General features: G+C 55.0%; 1 protein-coding gene and 1 non-coding gene across 9 annotated transcripts; one reads left to right on the top strand and one right to left on the bottom strand.

Annotated features, from left to right (window-relative positions):
- Positions 1-10841: 10841 nt before the first annotated feature.
- Positions 10842-10968, bottom strand: LOC118530544 (small nucleolar RNA SNORA56). The gene has a single exon (XR_004914696.1). It is a non-coding gene; the product is annotated as a small nucleolar RNA SNORA56 (small nucleolar RNA).
- Positions 10969-13601: 2633 nt separating this feature from the next.
- PNPLA5 (patatin like domain 5, triacylglycerol lipase) lies at positions 13602-25675 on the top strand. Of its 8 annotated transcripts, XR_013449358.1 has the most exons (10): positions 13602-13848; positions 14228-14478; positions 16302-16367; positions 16665-16878; positions 18287-18343; positions 19414-19599; positions 21622-21754; positions 23881-23997; positions 24116-24205; positions 24583-24680. XR_013449358.1 is itself a non-coding variant. In XM_078076718.1 (9 exons), exons 1-9 carry the CDS (start codon positions 13656-13658, stop codon positions 25222-25224), a joined length of 1593 nt encoding a protein of 530 aa, XP_077932844.1. In that variant the 5' UTR covers positions 13602-13655; the 3' UTR covers positions 25225-25675. The 8 variants fall into 8 exon arrangements, 7 of the variants coding, with proteins under 7 accessions (XP_077932844.1, XP_077932843.1, XP_077932847.1 ...); XM_078076718.1 differs by lacking the exons at positions 24116-24205; positions 24583-24680 and adding an exon at positions 24831-25675 and having other exon boundaries at positions 14228-14460; XM_078076717.1 differs by lacking the exons at positions 24116-24205; positions 24583-24680 and adding an exon at positions 24831-25675.
- The last annotated feature ends 719 nt before the right edge of the window (positions 25676-26394 follow it).

The following is a 26394-nucleotide window of genomic DNA, read 5'->3' as shown; positions in this document are numbered from 1 at the left end:
AGGTTCTCAGGGTCCTTCGAGGTCTCAGGTGGAGGCTTTTGAGGCCCAGCACAGCCATGCCCGTGGGGTGAGGTGGTCCTGGGCTCCGTCTGATGGGGTCTGGTTCCCTCCCAAGGGCCAGAATCAGCCTCTGATTGCCCCCAAGCCAGGACCCATCCTGCCACCGGGGTGTGTGAGTCAGTGCAGGACAGGGTGCTGCAGACCCAGGCTCCCAAGGCAGCTCGGCTCCTGAGCAGGGCAGCAAGGCAGACGAAGACCCCAAGAAATGCAGAGTCCAACCGCAGAGCAGTAACTATAGTGAGATTCACCAGGGAAATAATAGGATATTTGCTCATGCATGAGACATGTCTGGATGGAACTTTCTATTGTAGAAATTTTCAAACATAGACCCAAGTGGAGAGATCGGCATCACGGACCTCACACACCATCGCCCAGCTGCGGAGGTGAGCCACAAACGTGTGGTGATGGGGGCTGCCTCTGGGAGCAGGTTAAAGAGTGAGGCTCTATTTATATAGTTTTTTTCTCTTTAAAAAAATTTTTTTAAATTTTATTTTATTACGTTATGTTAATCACCATACATTACATCATTAGTTTTTGATGTAGTGATCCATGATTCATTGTTTGCGTATATCACCCAGTGCTCCATTCAGTACCTGCCCTCTTTAATACCCATCACCGGGCTAACCCAGCCCCCCACCCCCCTCCCCTCTAGAACCCTCAGTTTGTTTCTCAGAGTCCATAGTCTCTCATGGCTCGTCCCCCCCCTCTGATTTCCCCCCCTTCATTTTTCCCTTCCTACTATCTTTTTTTTTTAACATATAATGTATTATTTGTTTCAGAGGTACATATTTTTTAAAGATTGTATTTATTTATTTGACACAGAGAGAGAGAGAGTGAGAGAGAGAACACAAGCAGGGGGAGCGGCAGGCAGGCAGCGGGAGAGGGAGAAGCAGGCTCTCCGCTGAGCAAGGAGCCCCATGTGGGGCCCGATGAGGGGCTCGATCCCAGGACCCTGGGATCATGACCTGAGCCGAAGGCAGCTGCTTAACCGACGGAGCCACCCAGGTGCCCTGTGAGGCTCTATTTATAGAAACCATGCTGCTTTGTCTGCTCATTAGACCCTTTCAACAATAGTGAGGACATGGGGCAGGAAGGCCCCTGGGGGCTGCTAGTACCTGGCTACGTGAGCTGGGGCACACCTGCCTCAGCTGGAAATTCAGACCCGGACCTAGGTGTTTTCTAGATCCCAGACACATATCCAAATCTGAATTCATCACCTGCCCCTAAAGCTGCTCTGTCTCCCAGGTCCCCATCTCAACCAATGGCATTGTTGTCCACCCCATCACCCAGATCAGAAACCGGGGAGTCATCCAGACTGCTCCCTGCATGTCAGCCCCCGCATCGTTAGTTGCAGGTTCTGCCCCATCCCCGTCCTGAGTGTCCTTCCACGATGGCCATCCTAATCCCAGCCCCATCTTCACCTGCTTCTGTTGCTGACTGCACTAGGCCCAGCCTCAGTTTCACTCCTCTTCCCTTTCTCCCACTGGGGATCACACTTACATTAAGATCTGGATCTGATGCCCCAAATTCCATCAGCTTGACTTAGAGGAGGGTCCATTTCCCCAAATATTTCTGAGGTTCTCTGTGGGTGTTTATATCCCTCAAAGCCGGGTGCCCCAACAACTCTGTGGAGGGACAAATGTGATCCTGATGCCTACACCCGCTGGTCTCGTTAGGTTGCGGGTCATGGCTGCTATGGATGGCCAAGTAAGGGGTCCACACTGCCTGGACTGTGGTTCCCTCGGGGCACCTCTGCTATTGTCACCTCTGTCCTCACCGAGCTATGGTGGCTGATCAGTCCTGCTGAATAACAAGAGAGAGTGAGCATGCTCCCCTGGCTCCCCAGGGGCCGGCCCCACAACCAAGCTGCCTGGGCCCCGAGTGATACATTCCTTTAACCCACCTGCCTCCATCCTCTGCAGGGCTGCCCGCCTGCATCCCAGCGCTCAGGTCTGGATGCCAGGTCCGCTCAGATGACCTGTTGGGGAGGTCTATCCTTTTCTTACTTACCATGTGGCCTGTGGCCAGACAGATGGGGGCTCCCATCTGTCTATCTGTGTGCAGCTGAACACAGAACACCAGGCCTCCTACTCCCTCTGTCTGTTGTTTCTTGCTAGCACATAGGCCTCTACACAGAGGAAATGCCCCCAGCCTGCCCTCCGTCCTCATCCACTCTCACCCGAGTGCGTGCAGGGATGGGTCCGCCTCATCTCCAGGGGCTTGCACCTGGCCTGGGGCAGGACGCAGAGGCAGCACCAGCGAGTACCCGCCGTTATTGGAACTGCTCACTTGGAGCCCTTAATCCTACAAATCTACACGTGTAGGGCTTTACAGTTTATAAAGCACCTTGGGGTATATTGATCCTCTCCAGCCTCTCAGCGAATCTGTATGTATCTCGTGTAATCGGCAGTCCTGGGAGAAAGGTGCTGTTGCCCTATGTTCGAATTCTTTCAAGACGGTGAATACATGCACATGATCGAATAAAAGGGTTCACAGTGAATACGTGTCTGCCTCCCGGTAAGTCCCTGCTCCCCAGGGGCGCCAGTGTTCTCGCTCCTTGTGGATCTTTCCAGAGACATTCTATCCTTATATCTTCTTGTGTTTCTGTGCCCTAAAATGCTCCTTTAAAAAAAAATCACCCAAGTGGTCGAATCTTATGTGCAGTGAGTCTGTCCCCTTTCTCGACAGCTGGAGAAACTCGCATGCTGTGTTTGGGCCAGAGTCCGTCCCATTCGGATTCGTTGATCTGTCCACTGGGTTTGTTTTTTTCTTCCTTTTTGTTTTAGGGCTTCTTGTTCTCATCTTTCCCTCTAGGATTTGAGTAGTTCTCTGAGGGGTGCGCGCGCGTGCGTGCGCGTGCATGTGCGCGCGCGTGTGCATGTACACCTGTCTTCTCATAAATTGCAGGGCCGTTGTCTGCCAGCAGTGAGGCAGGTGGGCGTTATCAACCCCTATCTGATGAGGAAACAGGCCCAGGGAGGGGGGGCCTGGCTCGCGCTGCCCAGTCTGGGAGAGCTGAGTCAGGGACCCAGCTCAGATGGCACCCCAGCCTGTCACTGCGAGCCTGAGAGCGAGAGAAGCAGCTCCCACCCCCCCCACCCCCTGCGCAGGGGTGGGGTGGAGGAGTGGGTTCAGCCAGCGTGGAAGTATCTGGAGATTCAGGGGGAGTTGGGTCTTGGAGGAGTTGGGTTCGTACTTGCATGAGTAGGAGTTTGGAGGGAGGTTTGGGAGCCGGGGACTGGAGCCACCTTGCAGTGTGTGGGGGAGGGACACGTTAGGGAGGCAACTGGAGGCGGCTGCAGGTGATGGGGTGAGGGGTGATGGGGCAGGGCACAGGGGAGGAGGGACAGGTGAGGTATCTGAGGAGGCGGGAGGAGAGGGCCTGGTGAGTGAGGGCGTGAGCTGTGGAAGCAGGGGGAGGCCTGGCACTGGGAAGGGATGAGACGAGGCGGGGAGGTGGAGGTATTGCTACAGGTGATGGAAAATTCCAGGCAGGAAGCTTGAGAGGCAAGGCTGGAGGTGCATATGCAAGAGAGACAGGGGCAGCTGTGTGGAGCTGGTGGGAGAGGGCTGCCTCCTCTGGGGGGAAGGCGGAAAGAAGACCAAGATGAGAACACGGGGCCAGGATAAAGACGCACCTTTCTGTGGGGCCTCACTTTGCCTGGGTCCTGCGCTGGAAACATTCCTGCAGCTTATTCAGCAGGAGTTTGGGGGGTACCGGGCTGCATGGGACCAGTCACCTGGCAGGGCACAGAGACAGGGGCTCTTGGTCACCTGGGGCCATCCCAGGTCTGTGCTGCCCACCAACTGGCTGTGCCCACCCCTTCCCCTCTGCCGTGGCACCCCAGTCCCCCAAAGTGGTCCCACTTCAGCCACACTTACACATTTACAGACAGCTTGCCATTTGTCTTGTTTCGAGTGTTCTGTCCTGGCTCTTCTTCTTCCTACACCCCAAAGACTCCCCCTCCCAGCCAGGTTCCCCATGGTGCATCCCTATCACAGGGACAGGAAGTGTGGTGATGGTAACCCCAGCCCAGTTACCATCCCTCACAAGCACGCACGTTTTGCAAAGCATTTGCCAGTTGGAGACAGCATTGCTATTTCCTTCACACAGAGGCACAAGCAAGCTCAGAGAGCGCAGTGAATGAATGCTCAGGCCTGCTGAGCCCAGCCTCCCACGCTTGCGGGGGGACGGAGGGATGCTGGTGCCAGATGAGAGACCTAGAAAGCTGAGCCCCATCCCCGGCTGCAGGGGATTCCTTCCTGCTTTCCTTCTTGGAGCCCTGGGCTCTGCATCCCAGAGGGGCAGACCTGCGGGTGGGGTCCTGGGGCTGAGGCTGAGCCAGCACCTTGTGTCCAAATTCTGCTAGCTACCTGTCTGTGACCCAGTGTCCCCTCTGTGCAAAGGGAGATTAACCACCCAGGGCCGCATGAAAGCCAGGTGCAGGAGAACTGAGGGCACTGGTACTCGGACCCCTCTCTGCCCTTGTCCACTCCTCCCAAACCTCCACTCCCTTGCGAGCGTCATTTCGAATCTCTCCCCTCTGTGCCCTCTGTTCTATATCACGGCTCCCCTTGCTGAGTCCTGGACACACCCTATGCTTTCCCATCTCTGTGTCTTTGCTCTGGAATGCCCTCTTTGAATCTCCACCTCCCCCAATCCTTCCCCCTTCAAGCCCTTTCCAAGCTCCTCCTGCCTCCCCTGACCTGCCTGTGGTGAGACCCCTCTTGGGAACCCCTACAGCCCAGATGCTTTTTTTTTTTTTTTAAGATTTTTATTTATTTATTTGTCAGAAAGAGAGAGAGAGAGCAAGCAGGAGCAGAAGGAGGGGAAGAGGGAGAAGCAGGGTCCCCGCTGAGCAGGGAGCCCGATGCGGGACTTGATCCCAGGACTCTGGGATCATGACCTGAGCCAAAGGCAGAGGCTTAACCCACTGAACCACCCAGGCGCCCCAGCCCAGATGCTTTTTCAGGGGTGAACACAGTGAGGGGAGGGCATGGTGCCCATGGGGTAAGGATTCCAGGGTCAGCCTGGGCTGCCCCAAGAGATTGGCAGTTCCGAAACCCAGCAGCTCAGTATTCACTCTTCTGGGCATCTGCCCACGAGATTTTCCCTGAAACACCCACTGCTCTTCTCAGGGCCAAGCTCAGACACCCACTCCCTTGTGCCTCATTGTTGACCTCAATCTCATCTCCAGTATTTCCCCCTTGTCCCTACTTCCCTTATATTTAAAAAAAAAAAAAATCACATTTAGGATGTATTTTCTAAGTCCCCTTAAGTCCTTCTTGGATTGAGGTGGGACACAGTAGATAAAGGAAGGAAGATTGGCCTTGGTGTTTGGATCTAGAAAATGGGTGGATACTGTTTTCCCTGAGTTCCCAGCTCTCACGTCCTGGGGTTCCCAGGACCAGGGCTCCCTTTTGTCATGTCTTGGGTTGGCGGGGGGTCAGATGGTGGCTCCTGGCCCCTCCTCAAGGCTGGGACAGGGGTATAGAAGCCAGGTCAGGGCCCCAGCTTTATGAAGGGAAGCAGAAGCTACACCGGGCACTCCGGGGGCGGGTGAGGTCCGGGGCTGGGAATGGAGGCTGCCGCTCGGAGTCACCTGATCATCAGGGCCACGTCTCCTGCGGGCACCTGCTACACGCAGGCTGGTGGGGCTCAGTGTGGTGGTAAGAGGGTCACTCCCAGGGCCAAGTCTTCTCTTTTGGGGGCTGAGTCTTGGTGACACTGTGAAGAGTTGGTCCCCTCTTCCCTTGCAGGATTAAGTCAGCATTTCGGGGGCAGTATGTGTCTCGAGAGGCCGTGTCCTGCCCCTACTCAGCCCTATTCATCTGGGTGGCTCTGGCAAACCAGTTGGTGTCTCTGGGCTCTAATCCCCTCACCTGGGAGATGGGGATAATAACCCTGCTTCAGATGATGGGGAGGGCTACATGGAAGAGCCCATCCCTCAGCACCTGGCCCTGGAAAGGCAGCTCGTGGGGACATTCCGCCCTTGGCCTCCTCCTCGGGACAATTAGGAGGTTGGACCCAGTATCCTGAAGGGGCCCCGAGGTGCCATCCCAGCCCCTCCTCCCTGCCTTCTCAGTGAGCCTCTCTGTCTGTCTGCCCTGAACGCCCCCACAGTGGGTGTCCAGTCCTGTTTGCCCAGACTAGCTCAGCCTCCAATTGTCTCCAGGGCAAAGCCTCTGAGCTGGTTGGCCCGAGATCTTTTTATAAATATTCCGTGGGAAACTGTTCTTCTTGGTTTCGTAAAGTAGGCCTTGGGTCTGCTTTGCAATTCCAAAGCCATCTCCCATGGAGGTGGACCCAGAGGCAGGCCTGCCACCCATTGCCCAAGGCTGGCCTGCTTCCTCCTGACTTAATCAGGGGTCAATGGGTTCATTTCCCAAACACCTAGTGTGCCCCAGGCCTAGTGCACCCCAGGCCTACTGCGCCCCAGGCCTAGTGTGCCCCGGGCCTAGTGCGTCCCAGGCCTAGTGCGCCCCAGGCCTGCAGAAAGGAGCCAGCTGAGGCCCTGCCATCTGCGTCCACACCACGCAGCCGGTGTGGGTGGGTAAATACAATTCTTTACACACACACACACACACACAAACATTCTTCTAGTGTTCCTTGTGACCAATAAACTGCTTACCTTTTCCAAAGTGTTACTGAATTCACAACAGCTTTAGTCACTCAGTGTTTTCTCAAGGGATGTTATAATGACAGCAATTGTCATATGATACCCAGGGGCATTTGTGTGCGTGTACGTGTGTGTGTGTGTGTGTGTGTCAAGCAGGTCCCTCATTCTTGAAAACATTGGGATCTGCTGATGTAGTTCAATAGCCCGGACTTACAGGTGGGGGCACTGGGGCCCGGGGAGAGGAAGGGACTTGTCCCAAACCTCAAGGGCAGAGTCCACTCCAGGTTTCAAGCAGCTGAGAGCCTGGTTGTCGAATCTGGGCCCGGGGCCCTGGGTAAAATGATCTTGGGAGATCCTGGCTCATCAGGAGCCAGGTGCGGCAGCTCGGCTGGAGGCAGGAGCTGTGGGCTGGGAGGCAACCGAATCAGCGAACTACTAACGCCCCCCCCCCCCACCTCCTCCCCGCCCTCCTTCCGCAGATGGCCTGGCCACATCGCCATTGACCTCTGCTGTTTAAACCACCGCCTCTCACAGTCTTCCAGAGAATTGCTCCCACCTGCTCCCAGTCACAGTCCTTCCGGCCAATGCCAACCTGCCAGGCCTGCTGGGCTGCTAAAGATCGGTGCCCCCTGCACCGCCCCACCGTGGTCCATCAGGCCCTCCTAGGGCTCGGTCCTGCACCTTCTTTTCTTTTCTCTTTTTAACTTCAAAACCTCGACAAGTAAACTTTAATAAGCAGAAGTCACTGTCTTATTCTCCCAGCAATGAACAATTCCATCCTTTAAAAGTAAATAAGGGCTAAAACCAGAGGGTACGGGGTTGATCTGGCCTCTGCCCAAATCCGAGTGGCCAGTGGACTTAGGAGAAGGAGGCCGCGCACGGAGGCTGCAGGGAGGTGCGTGGAGGGCTGCCAGGCCAGAGGAGGACGAGACAGCACCCCGCAAGTCCTTGCCAGGCCTGGGCTGACAGAGAGGCTTTCTGACACCAGAATGGGCCACTCTATCCCGTGCACAACGTGGCTTGGTTCCACCCGTCCACCAAGCAGGCATTATTTTTATGAGCTTGTGAAACAGACCAGGGTGGAGAGGCAAACCGGGAGCGCTCAGTGATATTGAAAGCAGCCTGGGACGGTGCCAGGGGCAGCGTGGGGGGGGGGGGGCCGGCTTCCCTGCCTGAACGGACGGGGAAGTAAGTGGTGTCAAATCTGCGTCCTTCGTCCCTCGTATTCTCCTTTTTTTTTTTTTTTCCAAGCAAACAATAAGAAATCATTGAAATTAAACAGTAGAAGGACAGTGAGCTCACTGAGCATAGGGGATTGAACTTATTTTTTTTTTTAAGATTTTATTTATTTGAGAGAGAGAGAGCGAGAGAGAGAGCACGAGCAAGCAATGGGGAGGGGCAGAGGGAGAGGGAGAGTCCCCACTGAGCAGGGAACCTGATGGGGGCTCGATCCCAGGACTCCAGGATCGTGACCTGAGCCGAAGGCAGACGCTTCACCGACTGAGCCACCCAGACACCCTGAATTTAACCAGCAACATAGTGACAGGAACTGTTTGATGTTCTGGACAGACTTCGAGAGGATGTCTTCCCTCCAGGCCATGTGATCGCTTTATTCCAATAATACATATTTCAAAACTAAGTCATTCCCTACCTCTTGCATTCTAGTCTATAGTCTGGCTTACGTGATTTCCTTCCTTCCTCTCTCCCCAACAAAAGGACCCTGCATGTGGTCTAGTCTGGTATACGACAACCACTTCTGGAATAGTCCTGAAGAGGGAGAGATAAAACCTCTGACCACAAAGTTACAATAGATGTTATTAACACTCCTCTGTAAATCATACCATAATTTAATCCCAATACATTGATCTGCAGATCTATTAGGATAAAGTCTAAACAGTGGGATACTTAAAAATTTCTTCTCAAGGTGGGTGAAGTAGGTGATGGGGATTCAAGAGTACATGTATCATGATGAAAAAGAAAATAAAAATGTATTCTTTTTTCAAAAGATTTTTATGTATTTATTTGAGAGAGAAAGAGAAGGAGCAGGGGGAGAAGCAGACTCTCCACTGAGCAGGGACCCCGATGGGGGGCTCAATCCTGGAACTCCAGGATCATGACCTGAGCCCAAGGCAGATGCTTAACCAACTGAGCCACCCAGGCACCCCTAAAAATGTATCCTTAATGTTAAGTCAAACGTGGCCTTCCTGTTTGTCTTATGGGTTTTCGTGCTATTCTCTAAAGCAAAAGACAACAAAATGGTCCCTTCTTCTGTGGGATGGATGAGCGAGCTCTTACACTCTTGATGGGCATATAACCCATTTCCCCAAATCATCTCAGGTTGAACATCTGTTCCCTTTAGTTGCTCTTTAAAAGACATATGTCTCAGACCCTAAAGTCTGCCTCCCCAGCATCTAGCAGGCACCCAACAAATGCCAGGTCCTCTTTCTAAATGTAATCAATCTTGCTATTCCAGATTCTCCATGTCTCGCTAGACCCAGCTGTAATACCCGGAATATCACCTGTGCACCAAAGATTACCCTGGGACTGTCACCGCCCTTTCCAAGGAGTGCAGCTGAAGACTACTGCTGCTTGCTTGTTTGGCTCCGTTGTTTTGTTTGGATACTCTCAGCCAGATCGCCCTGAATTTAGAATGACCTTGACTCACCTGTAAACCCCCAGGTCTTTACCCTATGAACAGATGCCATGTCAGCTTTTCGGTAAGTTGCTCTTCTGCATTGACAGTGTGAACCTATATGCCCAACTGTATGTGTATCAGTTCAGTTTCATATTACTGCTCATTCTGGGCAATTAAAACCCTGATTCTGTTTCTGCTGCATTAGACATTCCTTCCATTGTGCTCATCATCCTTTGCGTTCCTTCCTGGGAGATAGGTTCTTGCTACTTTTGTTGCTGTGGCTTTAGGAGGGCAACCGACATTGAAACGAGCCAGGTTTTGCCCAAGAAGTGATCACCCATCTTAGGAATGTGTATTTCTCCACAGACAGAGCCTCAGCCTGATGTATGTCCCGTGGAGCAGCATTTTTGTTTGTGTTACAGTCTTCTGACCACTTCGCTTGTGTTTTGTTATGATGTTTTAATTCTTTTTTGGGCTTGCCTGTCTGGATTACATTTATTACTCTGTCTCAGGGCTCTTCATGTTCCCAGGAAAACTTCTGAGACAATGAGGTAGTTAGTCATTGTGCTCATCAGCGCTGAGGAACACATAAAGTCTCACCCAACACCTCTTCCGTTTCATAATACACTTTGGAGAAGCAGCATCTTCGAGAACGATTCCACAGTAGGTGTCCTCAGGGTCATGGCAAACAGCCTCTAGTGTTCTGTTCTCATTCTTTCTCCAGACGGCCAGACAGACTCCATGTGGCTTCGCACAGTTGCTCAATGCAGGATTTCCAGTCATCGCCATGTTTACACGTTTGCGGGAACCTGAGGACACCATTGCCGTCGGTGACCATCATGTCATTGTTAATAGACTTCTGAATGTGCGGTGGGACCGTGCCAGTGATGTGCATCCACAGGACCATGTTCTGCGGCCCCCAACCCATGGCGGACCCCGCGGCTCGTCCTAGACCAAGCACCTAGCTCTGGCAGATGTGCAGGCCAGATGTGGCGCCAGGCTCTCGGCTCTCCAGGGAGGGGAGGCCTGGAGGCCTGCGGGGTATGGGGAAGCCCCCAGTGGCCGAGGGGAGCTTCGCAAGAGGCCGACCTCATCACCCCTATTCTTAAAAATAGGACGAGGTGAGAGCATTGCCCAAGTGCCAGTAGCAACACAATGTTCTGGAACTTTCCCCCCTTTCTGAGACCTCTGCCCCATTCCTTTAAGAAAAAGAGAACAGTGCTTAAAACGGCCTTCGTGGCTCTGAAACCTCTTCCTCCCTTCTGTCTTCTTTTTGTTGGTGTTCCTGTCCCCATCTCGCAGCTAGGGCAGCTCTGGCCTCCTCGTCCTTCTTTTCCTTCTTACTCAACTAGGGAGTGACTGGAGGGGTCTCCTCACCTTCACTCTTACACTTCTCTTCCCTTTGGGGACATTTACTGCTTCTGCAACCACCTCTCTCTGCAGAATCTGTGGAATAGGAGATGTGGCCATAGGTCAGATTCTCTGACCGGCTTTCCGTGGAGGTACCATTGCACCCTCCGTGGATCCGATATGTGTCCAATCTGAAGTCTCCACTAAAACACTGGTGCTGGACAGGACTCACCACTTAACGGTGGCAGACAGACTCCCTCTAGGTCCCCACAAGCCGGACCAGAAGGAATTAACTGTTTGCTGTCTTTTTCCTTTCTATTTTGATATGCTCTCACATTTTCAAGGATGTTACATGCCTTGTGCAAAGAAAGAACTCTTGTGTCCCCTTTACTGGGAGTCTTGGATCAGTAACGCTTGTCACATATGCTTTCTCTGTATATAGATGCAGACGGAGAAGTAGACGCAGGTACAGGGAGTGAGAGGTATTTTTCTGAACCATTGGAAATTAGGTGCAGACACCATGCCTCTCTACCCCTAACTATCTCAGTGTATTCCCTAAGAACAGGACGTTTTCTTGTGGATCCACAGTATGATGTTTAAAATTGGTAAATGTAACATCAAAGCAGCACTATGATTTAATTCACAGTTCACATTAAATGTTGTCAATTGTCCCAATCATGTCCATCCTGGCTCTTTCTGCCTCCAGGCCAGGGTCAAATCCAGGAGCATGCATTGCACTCAGTTGTCTCATCTCTTTAGCTTTCTTTGGCAGGGGGCATTTCTTTATCTTTCATGATCTTTTTTTTAAATTGTATTTATTTATTTTAGAGAGAGACAGAGAGAGCATGTGTGGGGGTAGGGGCAGAGGGAGAGGGAGAAAACAGGCTCTCCACTGAGCAGGGAGCCCTACGTGGGGCTTGATCCCAGGACCCTGGGATCATGACCTGAGCTGAAGGCAGATGCTTAACCGACTGAGCCACCCAGGCGCCCCTATCTTTCATGATCTTAACCTTTTTTTTTTTTTTTTTAAGAGTAGGGGCAGGTTATTTAGTGGAATGTCCCTTAATCTGCATGATACAAGCTGGCTTCTGTATCCTTTGGAAAAGTCCTCATCATTTTTCAAACACTTTCTTACTTTTTTGGCATAAGAAAATGTTCCAGGGTCAGTCTTCCAGAATTCTCCCAGAAGCACTATTCTGCCCTGATTCCTGCAGAGAAACCTCCACTCCCAGAGTCGTGAAACCTCATGCCCACTGGCCTGGTCCCTATGGACTCCTCCAGCCTGAAGCTTAGACACCCCCACCTCCAGTTCCTGCTCCCACACTTCTCTCTTGTTAAGGTGACAAGGAGGCCATGGAGTGCCAGCTCAACCCTTCCTGGCTGGGCTTTCTTGGGTTCCTGGCTTATGTCTCAGTTTCTTCATCTGCAAAATGGGGTTGGTAGTACTCTCTATCTCGCAGGGCTGTTGTGAAGATAAAATGAGACAGCACTTAGCCCAGTGTCAGGTAGGAGGGAAATGCTTGCAAAGGAAGGTTGTCAGCCTTCACGGGTCTGCCCATAAAGCCTCTCCTGACTTCCCAGCTCCCACCTCCAAGGAAAGAGGCCTCCAGGCACTCTGCTCCCTAGAGCAGAGTGAGGTGAGTCCAGGAGGGTCTATTCCATGGGTCTGCCCCTTACTCAGTCTGGAAGTGGTACAGGGAGGTCCTGAGCCTGAGTGTAATTCTGGCTGACCCCCCCCCCACACACACACCTGTTTCCCTTGCCTTCCACTCCCCATTGCACACCCTCTAATATATATATATACATATATATATATATATATGGTGTGATCTACCAATCCATGTCTCAGGCTGTTACTATATTATTTAAAAATACCTAGCAATGCGTTAGGAATGTTTTTAAATGTTTGCATAAATGGTGCCAGGCAATAAACCTCATTCTTCTTCTGCTCATCACATGTGAGGCTCTCTGACCTTCCATGAACTGTCCCATTGTGGTTATTCATCCATTTCCTGGGGAGGTGGTAGTGGTGGGGAGAGTCACCTATGACCTCCCTCTTCCTCCTCCGCAACATCCTTGTGGACGCCTCAAAGAATTTGTTTGGGGTACTTAATTTCACCCTTTGCCTGCTTGACTTCCAGAACCACTGCCCCAGTTTTAAGGGTGTGGGCACGTTTTCTTGGAGGTCTTTCCTGGCCATACGGGTCCCTAAGCCTCTCCAGGGCTCAATGTCCCTAAATGAACATAGGCACAGCGGTCCTGACCCACACAGCGTTGTGAGGGTGACTGCAAAGAGCACTTAGCACAGTGCCCGTGCCTGCTGTCCCGGCTGTCATCCCACCCCCCAGGACTGGCCAGTCGATGGTGCGTCTGCCCCGGAGGAGCAGCGATCAGAGCAGAAACGGCTCTGTGGGTCCTCGCATCCAAGGGCCTCAGAGTATGCAGGCAAACTGCAGCCCAGAGAGAGTAAGGAGTTTGGGCAAAGTCACATGGCTCGTGGCAGCTGACTCTGGCTGTCCTTGGTACCTGAACCAGCACAGTTGCAGAATGAAGTTCGGCTTGACTCCAAAGGCCAGGTGTTGTGCCAGGTGTCTGCCACTTCCTGGCTAGCACTTGCCTTCAGGGCCCGTCAGTTCCCCCATCTGTAAAATGAGGGCGGGAATAATGCTTCTGCTACCAGCGATCAGGCGGAGAGCCGGTGCCACTCCCCCGGGGCCGGTCAACCCGCAGTCGCGGCTCGTGATCCACGCCCCCGCAGGCGTGCGCGGGCGACGCCAGGGTACACCCCCCCGCCCCGCGCCAGCGAGCTGGCACACCTGGGGGGCGGGGCGTCGCGGCCCCGGGACCTCATTGGCTGCGGCGGCGGGGGACGCAGCGTGGGGCGGGGCGGGGGCGCGTGGGGCGGGGCCGGGTTCCCGCCCGAGCCTTTCATCCGGGCCGCACTTCAGCTCCCTCCTCCAGCGCGGACTGCCCGGGCCGGCCCCGCCGCCATGCGCTGCTACGAGGACGAGGGCAGCTGGAGCCTGTCCTTCTCGGGCGCCGGCTTCCTGGGGCTCTACCATGTGGGCGTGACCCGCTGCCTCAGCGAGCGCGCCCCGCACCTCCTCCAGGGCGCCCGCCGCTTCTACGGCTCCTCGTCCGGGGCGCTCAACGCCGTCTGCCTCGTCGCGGGCAAGTCCGTCGGTGCGTGGGGGACGGCGCGGGCTGGGCGGGTCGTGGGGGGGGCGCGGGCTCCACGCCGGAGGGAGGGCGCGGAGAGGGGCGTGCCGGCGCTCTGCCCTGCGCCCTTTACATCCAGCATGATCCCATGGGAGCCTCATAAGAACCCTGAGGAGTATGGTTACTCTCGTTTCGCAGAGGACTGATCAGAGCTGGGGAGGCTGTTCCCAAGGTCAGAGGGTGGACAGAGCATTTGAACGTAGGGCTGGGGACAGATATTCTGAGCTGGAGAAGGGAAGACGGTCCATTCCCATGGTACCCGGGAGGGAGGTCAAGTCTTTTGGACGGATGTGGGCAGGCCCCCTGGGTGACTGAGGACCCCCTCCTCTCCCCATGCGCACAGATTTCTGCTGCTCCCGTCTCCTGGGCATGGTCAAGCAGGTGGAGCAGCTGAGCCTGGGCATCTTCCACCCCGCCTTCGCACCCATTGAGCACATTAGGCAGCAGCTGCAGGACAGCCTGCCTTCCAACATTCATATCCTGGCCTCCCAGAAGCTGGGCATCTCGCTGACCCGATGGCCCGATGGCCACAACATCATAGTCACCAACTTCACAACCCGCGATGAAGTCATCCAGGTGAGCATGTGGTGGCAGGTGAGTGGGCTCCATCTCTACGGTGACTTCCAGGTGCTTCCCAGAGGCAGACACTCCTTTCAGGGAGGTGGGGGGGTGTCACTTGAGGCTTGGGTTTGTTTATAAATGAGAGAGTAGCAGTACAGAGGGGCCAGAAGGTGAGGACGGAGACTCCCATCTTGCTTTGGGAAGGCCCCTCGGCTGGACACAGAAGGGAATGGCTGGGGAGGGGGCAAAGTCCAGCTTCTGTACTCAGGGCCCCTGCTTTTCCAGAGAGGCGCCTGCCCACAGTGGATTAGGAAACAATCCAGTATTGTTATAAAACAGGAGGTCGTGACAGCCACACGGTCAGGGAGGGAGGCCAGTGACAGGCTCTGGGAGTGGTCAGGTGGACCAAGTAGGGATTAGGTCCCTGGGAGGGCTCAGGCAGGTAGGGAGACAGGGAGGGAGGCCCGGAGCTCTGCTCCCCGTTCTTATCAGGGTCTGTGCCTTCCACTCAGACTGGGGTCCGTGATGCAGAATCTGCTTCATCTTGCTGACCCCAGCACCCAGTGTGGGGACTATCTCTGGGTCTGTGATGATCGGGATTCTCAGTGTGTGCAGGAGAGGAGCCAGTCCCTTGGCACGAGCTGATGTCCGTGGGCTCTCGAGGAAGCCAGTTAGGGACCCTAAAGGTTATCCCAGCATCTTTGCCTCTATGGCACATAGCACAGGGCCTGGCACATAATAGGTGCTCAGTAAACATTAGCTGCTGTCACTGTTATCATTAATCTGTGGGAATGAGGCTCCTGCTTGCATCTCCAACTGGTTAGAGCCAGGATGAGTGCTGCATCTCCCAGAGAGGGTTGGAGGGATATTTCCAAGTAGACTGCAAGTCAAGGTTCTATGCTCCATGAGTTTGGTAAGCCCTAGGTCAGTGGTTCTCAACCAGGGGTGATTTTTCCCCCTAGGGACATTTGACAACATTGGAGGCATTTTTGGTTGTCACAATTCTGTGTGTGTGTGTGTGCACAAAGTACTGACACCTAGTGGGTAGAGGCCAAGGATGCTGCTGTGTCCCACCATGTACAGGACAGCTGCCTGCCACACCATCCCTCACTTCCAAGACAGGACTCTTGAGCCCCAAATGTTAATATGTTAAGCATCTTTTTCATTGCTGGACTTGTCAGAGACTCTACGGGGAAGAGTGGACAGTGTTTTCCAAATGGATAAAGAAATCAGGGTTTCTTTTTTTTTTTTTAAGATTTTATTTATTTATTTTGTGAGAAAGAGCGTGCACGAGCGAGGCGGGGGAGGGGCAGAGGGAGAAGCAGACTCCCCGCTGAGCAGGGAGCCCGATGCGGGACTCGATCCCAGGACCCTGGGATCATGACCTGAGCTGAAGGCAGACACTTCACTGACTGAGTCACCCAGTCGTCCCGAAGTCAGGGTTTCTTGTTTGAGATGCATCTGGTTGGATCAGTGTCCAGGGAACACACTTTGGGAGACATACCTGGATTGTTGGTGAAGAATTCCTGCCTGCTGGGTGATGGATAAATGGTACTTGGTGCCTCTGTTTGCCCTTGGGAAGGGGGGGGGGACACAGCAGCAGTCTCGAGTGAGCAAGGATCCATCAGCAGGAATTGGAGGGCAGGTGTCATGACAGGCCTGAATTCAAGTACCTTCTTAACCTTGAGAATTTGGCTGGGACATGACAACTTCTCTGGGCCTCGTTTCCCTCCCCTGAACACAAGACTAATGCCAGCAAACTTCACAGGCAGCTCTGGGCTTAGACACCGGGCCCAGAACAGGTTCTGAACACCAGGAGCGCGAATAATGGTGTTTCCGCTGACTTGTTTTCCCAGGCTCTGGTCTGCACCCTATACTTTCCTTTCTACTGTGGGACAATTCCCCCCGAATTCAGAGGGGAGGTAAGTGCACTTTGGGGGTTTGATGACTGAGTCCCTGCCCCGTGCTCTGAGGGCCCAATGTACCTTCTGCTGAAAGGCGTGTGGGTGGAGGGAACTGTGCTCCCTGAGCTCCTACTGTGTGCCAGGGCCCTCCCTCTGCTCCTGGGGGGTGGTGCTCAGAGCATCCTGGGGTAGATGGTCCTAGGGGCTCAGGGGCAGCTAGAGGTCACCGGCTGCAGCCCACTTCCGGCTGGTGGCCCCATGGCAGTGTGGGGAGAGGATAGGGCATCCTGAGCAGGCAGCCCACCTGAATTGCAGCGCTATATCGACGGGGCTCTGAGCAACAACCTGCCCTTTGCGGACTCCTCCTCCACCATCACTGTGTCCCCTTTCCACGGGACAGTGGACATCTGCCCCCAGAGCACCTCGGCCAGCATGCATGAGCTGAATGCCTTCAATGCCAGTTTCCAGATCTCCAAGAAGAACTTTTTCCTGGGGTTCGTCGCCCTCATACCCCCCAGCCCTGAGGTAGGTCTGGCCCCGGTGCCCACCTTGAAGGTGTTAGAGGCTTGGCCATGATCCAGGGTCCTGTGAGTCAGACTGTGTCCCCACACCCTCCCCCCACCTCAGGGTAGTTAGGACACATGTTCTGAGTCTTACAGCCACGTTCTTGAACCCACAACATGGGGCTCAAGTTGTGTCCTTATTATTCTTCCCCTGCCTGGATGAATGTTGAGTTAGGACTGGCCCCACATCAAGGCATGGTAGCACCAACCGCGCTGAGCTGGGGTGTGAGCCAGGCCTCTGCTGGTATTCCTCAGGGTCAGGCTCTGTGAGAAGGTGCTAGTACCCTCTGTTTCTCAAGGGAGGACACCAAGGCTCAGAGAGGTTAAGCAACTTGTTCAAAGTCACACAGCCTGGAAGCAGCAAAGCCAGACTTCAAATCCTCAGCTAGCCTAGACCCATGCTCTCAACCACTGCCCTAGACTGTGGCCAAATTTACCATCCCCATGGAGGCGAGGCATAAGGACAGACAAAAAGGGACCATAGACCTAGATTTCTTGTTTTATTCCCTTGGTATTTCTGGAAAATGGGTAATTTGACAACAAATAGTTTATCACCATAACCTGCTCCTCTACCCCAACCATGTCCTGGCCCTCCCCTATTCCTTCATTCGTTCCATGGTTCTGTAGTGTTTTGTTTTTTTACTTTAAGTAAATTCTACGCCACACATGGGGCTCAAACTCATGACCCCAAGATCAAGAATCCCCTGCTCTACCAACTGAACCAGCTAGGCACCTCGGTTCTGTAGTGTTTTATAATTTATGAAACAAGATCATGTTCATTTACTCTGATCTTCCCTATACCTGTGTGGTAGATGGAAAATCTCAGCCCCATCTTAGAGACTAGGAAGCTGAGGCTCTCAAGGTGGAGTGGCCATCCTGAGGCCACACAGCAAGGGAAGGCAGAGCTGCCTTCTGGACCTGCAGGTGCCTTTCCCCCCCTAGGGGAGCTCTGACTGAGACAGGCGGGTGTGGGCCCCCAATTTCCTCTGCTATCTCAGACTGGTTCTGGAAATAAACATCAAAGGGCGAAGGCAACCACCATGCATTGACCCACAGGAACCAGGCAGTGTCCCGGGTGTCCTGGGCCAGGCCTACTTATCCCACTTTCCAGAGGAGAGAACTGAGACCAGAGAGCGGAGTGTCTGGAGCAAGAGCGGCCACCAAGGAGTCTTAGGGGAGGAGCCCGTCCTGCCTGCAGTCCCATGGCCCTCCCCACCCAGCACTGGGGTCCTTGAGCCCATCGAGGGGGTTCTTGGGGAGCGCGGGCTGGGCGGGGATTGCTTCCAGTGGAAGACAAGTCTCTGGACTGTGACCATAGCTCGAGGGGCAGGTCCAGGCCTTCCCCATCCTACTCTGACCTGTTTTGGCAGGTAGTAGCGGACAGCTGCAGACAAGGCTACCTGGACGCCCTCAGGTTCCTGGAGAGACGTGGTAGGTGGCAGCCCCCGTAGTCGCTGGGCATCCAAGTAGATCCTGCTTTCCAGGTGTCTGTGCATTTAGGGACTTCAGCTCACTCGTTCTCTCACTCAGCTTCTGCTCTATGCTTGGCCTCAGCTGGAGGCTGGAGACCTAGAGAGGATCACACACGCATCCTGCTCTTGGGCTGCTCTTAGACTGTTGTGGGGGGACCTCTCCCCATGGAGATGGAGGGGATGCTCAGAAGGGGGCACCTGACCCGGCCTGGAGGGTGGGCAAGGAGGGCTTCCTGGAGGCGGCAACAGATAAGCTGGGCTTTGAAGAGTTATGAAGACTATGGAAAGGTTGAAGACAGAAAGGAAGAGGGCATTCCAAGCAGAGGGAAGATGAGCGAGAGCAAAGGAACAGAGGCGAGCACCCTCGGGGCACGTGACTCAGTATGGCCTCAGGAGTGTGCGTGTGCATGTGTGTGTGCATGTGTGCGTGTGTGTGTGTGTTCATCGGACAGTGGGTGGGCTACAGAGGTCTTCTCAGCTGGAGAGTCTGGATGTCATCCAATGCTCTTCACATGGTAGAGCTGAAATTGGAACCCAGGCCATCTGGCTCCAGACCCATGTTGTTTACCCCAAACATACAGCAGCAGGAAGAATTTGCAGAGCACTTAATACGTGCCCAGATCTGGGCTTGAGCTTTAGGTGTTTGTCTTGTTTAATTCTCAGAACAACCACATGAAGCAGATTTTCATTTTCTCCTTTCTCAAAGAGGGAAACTGAGGCACGGGGCAGTTAGATCACCTAGTGAACAGGTGTTGACATCAGGGTTTGAACCTTGGACTGCGTCTTCAGGGTCCGGGCTCCGATGAGCCACTAGAAAGTGCACAGGAGATGGGGAGCAGAGAAGGGTCAGGGGAGAGCAGGAAGAGGTCATTCAGGAGGAGCCGTGGCTACATCCTGCAGCAAGCAGGTCCCCAGAACTGGGTTTGGGGATCGAGGGGGATGGGTGGCATGGAGAGCCAGGGGCTGTCACCATCACCAGGGGGCTCTGGACGTGCTGACCCGTCATATCCCTCCTCTCCACTGACCCAGGACTTACCAAGGAACCAGTGCTTTGGATGCTGGTGTCGAGGGAGCCCCCAGCCCCAGCTGATGGGAGCCAGGATGCCGGTCATGACAGAGGCCAGAAGAGGGGCCTGTCTCTCAACTGGGCGGTGCCCAGTGTGCTGGTCAAGGATGTGCCTGACTTTGAGCAGCTCTCACCAGAGATGGAGGCCGGTACTGCCTTTTCTTTCATGCACTTGCTCACCTACCCCATGCCCTGCACACAGGGGCCTGCGGGGGGGGGGGCGTGCAGAGACCCTGCCCTGCAGGTGCTCAGGGGCCGGAAGAGGATAGGACTCCTTTATTGAGCACCTACTGAGTGCCAAGTGTGGTCCTAGGGCCTTTCTACCTGTTGTGGCAATCACTCCGCACCACAACCGTGGGCCTACGTGTTTTCCTTACCCCATTTCACTGACGACGAAACCGAAGCTCGGAGAGGCAGTTGGGAGATTCAAACCCAAATCTGTGCCTCAGAAAGCCAGGTCTCTACCCACGGCCCAGGGAAGGGCAGGAAGTACATAGGGACGTGAGAGAGGCACACACAGAAGGTTCTGGACTCTCCACGTGGACATGGACTCATTTCATCCTCCCACCAGTACTCTGAGGATGGCACTGAATTGTCCCCATTATATGGATGAGGAAACTATAGCACCGAGAGGTTAAGTGACTTGTCCAAAGTCACACAGCTAACAAATAGCCCAAGCAGGAGTTCCGCTCTGAGCCATTTGGTCTGCTCTCCTGCTTAGTGACCCCAAAGTCACAACTGCAGCAGCAGAAGGGTCCAGGCGTATGTCATGGTGACAGGGATGTGGGTTTGAACAGCATCTAAGTGAGACCAGAGAGGAGGAGTCGGCCAGGCAGAAGGTGCAGCATGTGCAAATGCCCTGGGTTTGATGGGGGCAGTGTTGTGGTTGAGGGGCAGGGTGGCAGAGGCTGGGAGGGTCAGGCAGGTGGCTTTGAAAGCGGCAGGAGAGGGATGGGGAGCCACTGGGGGGGGCGGCTTACTAGGGGCAACCCCTCCTTTTCAGGGTTCACTACTGCTCTGAAGGGTAGGTCTGGTGTTTACCGCACCTAGCTGGGAGGGGACGGGCTGGGCAGGGGGAGGGGGGAAGCCTGGGAGGAGAGCTGATGGTGGTTGAGGTTAGAGCAAGGACAGTGTGGGTGGGCGAAGGGGACAGGGAGGGCGCCTCTTTCCGTGCCAGAGACCATACAGGGCCTGCAGAAATGGGCCTGGATCTGTGGCGAGCCCCTGAGGGCCAAGCTTGGAGCTCGGGAGCTGGGGCTGCGTCCCTGCGGCCACACGGCAGCACCAGAGAACCGTCTCCGTGATGGGCCACCACCGCCAGCATGCCCCGGGACTGGGAGTTAGTTATCGGACCGGCCCTTACAGACCTCCCTTAATCCCGGCCCACCTGCCTGGGAGCCGGGTACTGCCAGGAGCCCCAGTTTTCAGAGGAGGGAACGTAGGCTCAGGGAAGGGGAGGGACTCAGCCTGGGACCCATGGCAGGGGAACGAGGAGCGGGTCTTCGTGCTGTGTCGTCTGTGAACCCTCCGAGCGGCTGTCTCTCCACAGCACTAGCCAGAGTCAAGGTTGGAGGCTGAGCCACGGTCTGAAGACGAGGATTTGGGCTCTGGCTCTGCCCTGCCAGGATGCCAGTCCTTGGTACCCTGGGCATTTCAGGGGAAGGGGGCTCGGGAAGGGGTTGTTGTCCTTCCTGCAGCTGCTGCTGTTAATAACCCTGACGTGTTGCTGTCATCAAGGGAGGTACGGGGGGGCGCACGTGGCCCATCCGGGGGGGGGGGTGTGCAACGGACTTTGCAGAGCGGCGGGAGACGTGGAAAGAGCTCGGGGAGCCTGAGTCCTTGGGTCTGTCTTGGGGACCCTGCCATTTCCTGGCCTGGTCTTTAGGCAAGTCACTTCCCTACTCTGAACCTCAGTCTCCTCATCTGTGAAAGGGGCACGCCCTTCCGGTTTGGGGACAATAAGGAGAGAGCACAAGCTGAGTGCCCAGACCTCCGCTGGCTCAAACTAGGGGCTTGATCAATGCTGTCTCTTTCTCTGCAGATAGGGGTGGGGGAGTGGGCATAGTTTGTGGACTGTGTGAGGTGGGAAGGGGTTCAGGCCACCTGCCCTAAGGGTAATGGTGAGGGGCTGGCTGGAGGGGTGGGTGGTCATGCCCCGGCTTCTCTCGTAGCACTGAAGAAGGCATGTGTGCGGGACCCTAGCACCTGGGCACGCTTCTGCCAGTCGGGCCTTGGGCGGGCACTGACCTACTTGTTGCTGCCCTACACACTACCCTTCGAGTACGTTTACTTCCGGAGCAGAAGGTAAGGCTCAGCCGGGGGTCCTGGGAAGGGCCTGGCTTGCCATCAGGGCTGTGGTGGAGACCAGTGCCCAGGGCAGGAGGGGCAGCCAGCCCGCTGGGTGGGCAGAGCCTGGCTGGCCTCCCCGGGCTGCTTGGTGCTGGTTGCACAACCCAGAGGAGTGTCGGGGGGTCTCTTCTGCAGGATGGGACTGGTGGGGAGATGATGTAGCAGCTGTGACCAAGGGATCGGAAACGGGCCTCCTGGCCAATGCTCTGGCCCCTCACCTGTCTCTAGGACCTTTGGCCCTTTGCTCTACCTGTTAGAGCCTCAGAGGAAATGTGCTGTTTCTGGAGAAATAACTCTGGGGGCTGGTCTGGTTCTGATTAGCTGTGTGGCCTGGGCTGGGTCTCTTGACCTCTCTGGGCCTCAGCTTCCTTTTCTATAAAACAAGGCCCTTCCGGGGCTGACTGGTTGTGGTTAAGCCCTCACTAACCATTCTAACTTTGCTGATTAATGAATCACTCGGCACTGTTTGTTCATTCATTCCACCAATAGTTATATTGAGGTCCTACCCAGGGGCCAAGCCTTGGCTGGGGATAGGGAGGCAGCCCTGACTCAGACCCAGGCCCTGGCCTTGTGGAACTCACAGCCCACAAACCATCACACACTCACCTGTGCAATCACACCTCTGCCTAGAGATACCCAGAGAGGTCTATACTGGCTGTGATTCCTAAAAGAGGTCTACACTGGCCGTGAACTGAGATAGCTCGCCCTAGGGGCTATCTGGTCAGGGAAGGCTGCCTAAAGAAGGTAACTTTTGAGTTATAATCTGAAGAATGGGTAGGAGTCCACCAGGCAAAGAGGAAGGGAAAAGCATTCCAGAGGGATGGAACGACATGTGCAAAGGTCCTGGGGCAGAAGGCAGAGGAAATAAGATGGTGAGGCGGTGTGGCAGTGGCTGGTGGGGGCTAGACAGGCAGGGCTCTATAGCCACATGAGGAGCGTGGTCTTTATCCCAACAGTGGTGGGAAGGCAGCGAAGGGTTTCAGTAGAGAAGTGTCATAGGGAGAACTGTTTTTTAAAAATTTTTTATTCCCGAAAAGGTCTATGACAGTGAGTCACAGGTCTCTCTGTTTTGCTCCACGCTGAGTTAATGACTGGATCAGCCCTGCTGCTGTAATTGCCAGTGGCCCAAAGCCAGGAGAGAGCTTTCTGCTAACTCAGATTCTCCTCATGCTGAGCTGTTAGATTGAAACCGCAGGTTGAAGTCAAAAAGGATAAGGGCAAAGTCTGGACTTTTCAGCTAAAAAAAAAAAAGTCCATATATGAGCACTGATGGAGAAACCTGTTCAGACCATAGGAAAATTCAGACTTAGCTTTTTTTTTTTTTTTTTTTTTTGGTAACCTACATGCTCAACATGTAGGTTGTAATAATAGAGACAGACAGTCCAGAACAAGGGAGGTGATGGTCTAGCTTATGTTTTTGCTGTGGCCTGTCTGCCTGGTTGAGGTCCTGGTTGAGAGGCTCTGCTGAAGGCAGCACACTGAGGGGAGGCCCTGCTGTGTCCAGTGAGTCTGAGATGGTGCCCAGCCAGGCCCTGTCTCTGCCGTAATTGGATGACCTGGTCCTCTGCTGACCCAACAGGACCCAGGTGTGGAGCCACAGGAGGGTTTTGAGCAAGAAAGGGCTATGATCAGATGTATATTTCAGGCATGTCACCGGCTGCTCGGGAGAGTGGATGGAGGGCTGTGTAGTAAGGAGGGCAGGTCTGGGGAAGGGGAGGAGGGACAGAGAGAGGGAGGAGGTTAGGAACTGCAGGCAACTGATGGTCCCCTTTTGGCTGGCGAGGAAGCTGAAGCTCGGAGAGGTCCCCTGACCTGCCCGGGTCACACAGCTGATGAGCAGGGGAGCTGGGCCCAGAGCCCTGCCCTTCCCTGCCGTGGGCTTCACGCTTGTGCCCCGCGGAGTTATAACCAGCTCTGCGGTGGGCGCTTCTCACCTCTATTCCACTTCCTTTAGGCCTGGTGCCTCAGGTCCTCCAGTGCAGGGACCCCTGGCTCTGCTCTGGGCCCGTGGGGAAGGTGGGCTTGGCCGGGCCACATGCTCAGGCTTAGCTGAGTGAAGCGTTTGCCGCCCCTTCCTCCAGGTTGGTGGCATGGCTGCCTGATCTGCCAGCCGACTTGTGGTGGATGCGGGGCATGCTGCAGGGCCTGGCCCTCGAGATCTACTCCAGGTCAAAGGACCAGCTCCTCCGACTGGTCAGGTGAGGCGGGGGGACGGGCCTGGGGCAGAGCGGGTGTGGTTTCCCTGGGGGAGCAAGGCACCACTGTTTTTCTAGACCCTGGGCAGGCCGTCCACACCATCCGTGTCCTTCTCTCCAGCCTCCCCATGTAGTCTCTGGCATAGCTTTGGTCACTGCTGTGGGCCAGACCCGTGCTGGGCCTGGATGCCGGAGCTGGCCTCTCACACAGGTCAGTCTGCAGGACCGGCTCCCAGAGGACGAGTGCATCTCCCTGCTCGGCCAGATCCCCATCAGCCCTTCCAACAGCCTTCCAGAGGTCCCTCCCTGTGCTCTGTGGGGTCTGGGTTGGGGCTGCCTATCTCTCCTCCACCTGGCTAGAGACCCTGGCGTCCTTCCAAGCCACTTGATGGCCATCCCTGGAACCTTCCTGCCCCTCTCCGCGTGGCCAGAGTAAGGGTCTCAGGGCTTTCCTCCTGGCAGTATCCGGGAGAAGAGTGACCCAGGGCTCACCGAATGCGAGGGCTGCCCCCACAGGGCTTCACCCTGCCCTTTGCCCATCCCCGGGCTCTAAAACCTTGCACTCACTGGCTTCTCCTTCCTCCGCAGCCTGCCCATTACCAGCCCCCTCCGGCCTGGGGCAGCTCTTCTTGTGGACCTGGCCAAGGAGCCCAGACCTCCCCATCAGGCCTGAGGGGCACAAAGCAGGGCCAGCCCAGTGACTGGCCTCTCCTGGTCCTTGTCTTAGCCCTCATCCTGTGCCCAGATCTGCCCTCAGTCCTCGAGTCCTGACTAGTCTTCCGGAGCTCAGAGCCCAGTGTGGAGCTGTCTGCTGAGCAGCCTTCCTTTCCCCTCAGACTCTTATCCCTGACTGTGTGGGCGTGTGGCCCCCAGGAGCCAGAAGAGGCCCCACCAGCCCCTCTGGAGCCCCTATTCCTTGGAGCCAGCTCCTGGGGGCCTGAGGACTTCTTTTTGGGAGAGGCCCAGCCTGTTGGTGTGTCCCTTGGTTGCTGTGTCCAGGTCACCCTGTCATCAGAGGGAAAAAGGAAGGTAGGAGCTGAGACACACATCTTGGTTCTTGAATTTCCATGTAGGGGGACTTGGGGGCAGCATCTGCTGAGAAGCAGCGTTCCAGTGCTTTTGCTGAGATGTTTGCAGAGCACTTTACAGAAGATAGAGAAAGTGTCAGTGATTGGAAGGCAAATGGAAATGATGGGTTGGGGTGTGCCTCCCCTCAGATCCTTTCTCTGACTTCCTTTGTCCGGCACTCACCCCAGGGTGACCCCCATGGTCTGCCTCATTCCTGCAACCTTGATCTCTGACTTCCTACTGGGTACATCCAGCGGGAGCCCCCAGCAGGAGATGTGAGGGTGGGAGGAGAGAGGGGGATCAAAATCTTCTCAGAATCCCACCCACATGTGTCCCATCGGAGTGTCCAAGGGCCCCTGGCTGCCAGCACCATTATTCCTTACTAGTACCTGCACACAGCCCACTCCCAGGCCCCTTTCTTTCTCAGGCAGAGAGGAGACTGGGACACCAGCCCTCCTCTACCCTCTCCTGGGAGCAGATCCCTTTCCTGTCTTCAGAGCAGAACCCACACTGTGTCTTGGCCAGGCCCTTAGGAGGCACTCAGCCCGAGCAGGGATGGGGAGGGTGGGGAAATGGAGGCATGCACAAGAGAAAAAGGGAGCAAAGGAATAAATCCGAACAAAAGAGATAATGAGTCATTCATTAGTTCGTTCGTTCGTCCATTCATTCATTCATTTGATTTTTGCTTAGTGCGTTATAGGCTCTGGGGTCACAACAGTGAACAAGGCTTACATTCTGGTGTGGGTTGGGGCGGGGAGCAGATGCTAAACAGCCAACTGGAAACTGAAAATAAGGTCATCTGAGGAGCAGCAGTGCTGTGAGGAGAGCAAAAGAGGGTGGACACGATGGCGGTCGGGTGGGGTGGGAGCGACCCTGGATCAGTGGTCCAGGAAGGCCCCTCCTAGAAGATGATATCAGGGGTTAGGCCTCAGGTGAGAGGCAAAGAGCTGGGGGGAAGAGTTTTGCAAGCAGAGGAAACAGCAGGTGCAAAGGCCCTGAGATAGGAATGCAGTCGATGTGTTTAAGAAACAGAAGGTAGCCAGTGTGGCCGGAGCCTTGTGAGCAATGGGGCAGGCGGAGGGCAGGCAGAGGCTGGGTCACAGAGGCCACTGTCACGGTGATCAGGACGTTGGATTTGGGCAGTCATTGGAGGGTTGGGAGCAGGGAAGCAAAAAGGTGAGTGCAGAGTGGGTGAATGGAGCATAGGAGGGCTGGGGTGGGGGTGGGAGGTTGAAAGGGAGAGAAGAGGCAGAGAGAGGGAGGACTTGCAGGAGGGTCCACCTCCCTGCTCATCTCTAGGATCTAGGATCCACTGGGGCTGAGCTCACTTCT

The sequence above is a fragment of the Halichoerus grypus genome, chromosome 6 (genome assembly GCF_964656455.1).
Source record: "Halichoerus grypus chromosome 6, mHalGry1.hap1.1, whole genome shotgun sequence".
Taxonomy (NCBI): Eukaryota; Metazoa; Chordata; class Mammalia; order Carnivora; family Phocidae; genus Halichoerus; species Halichoerus grypus.
This window is presented reverse-complemented; position numbering and strand designations above follow the sequence as displayed.

Excerpts from the sequence above, each read along its gene's own strand:
- PNPLA5 (XM_078076717.1), top strand. The coding sequence starts at position 13,656 with ATGCGCTGCTACGAGGACGAGGGCAGCTGGAGCCTGTCCTTCTCGGGC. Across the intron at positions 19,600-21,621 it reads CTCACCAGAGATGGAGGCCG|CACTGAAGAAGGCATGTGTG; the intron begins GTACTGCCTTTT and ends CTTCTCTCGTAG. Across the intron at positions 23,998-24,830 it reads CAGCTCCTCCGACTGGTCAG|ACTCTTATCCCTGACTGTGT; the intron begins GTGAGGCGGGGG and ends CTTTCCCCTCAG.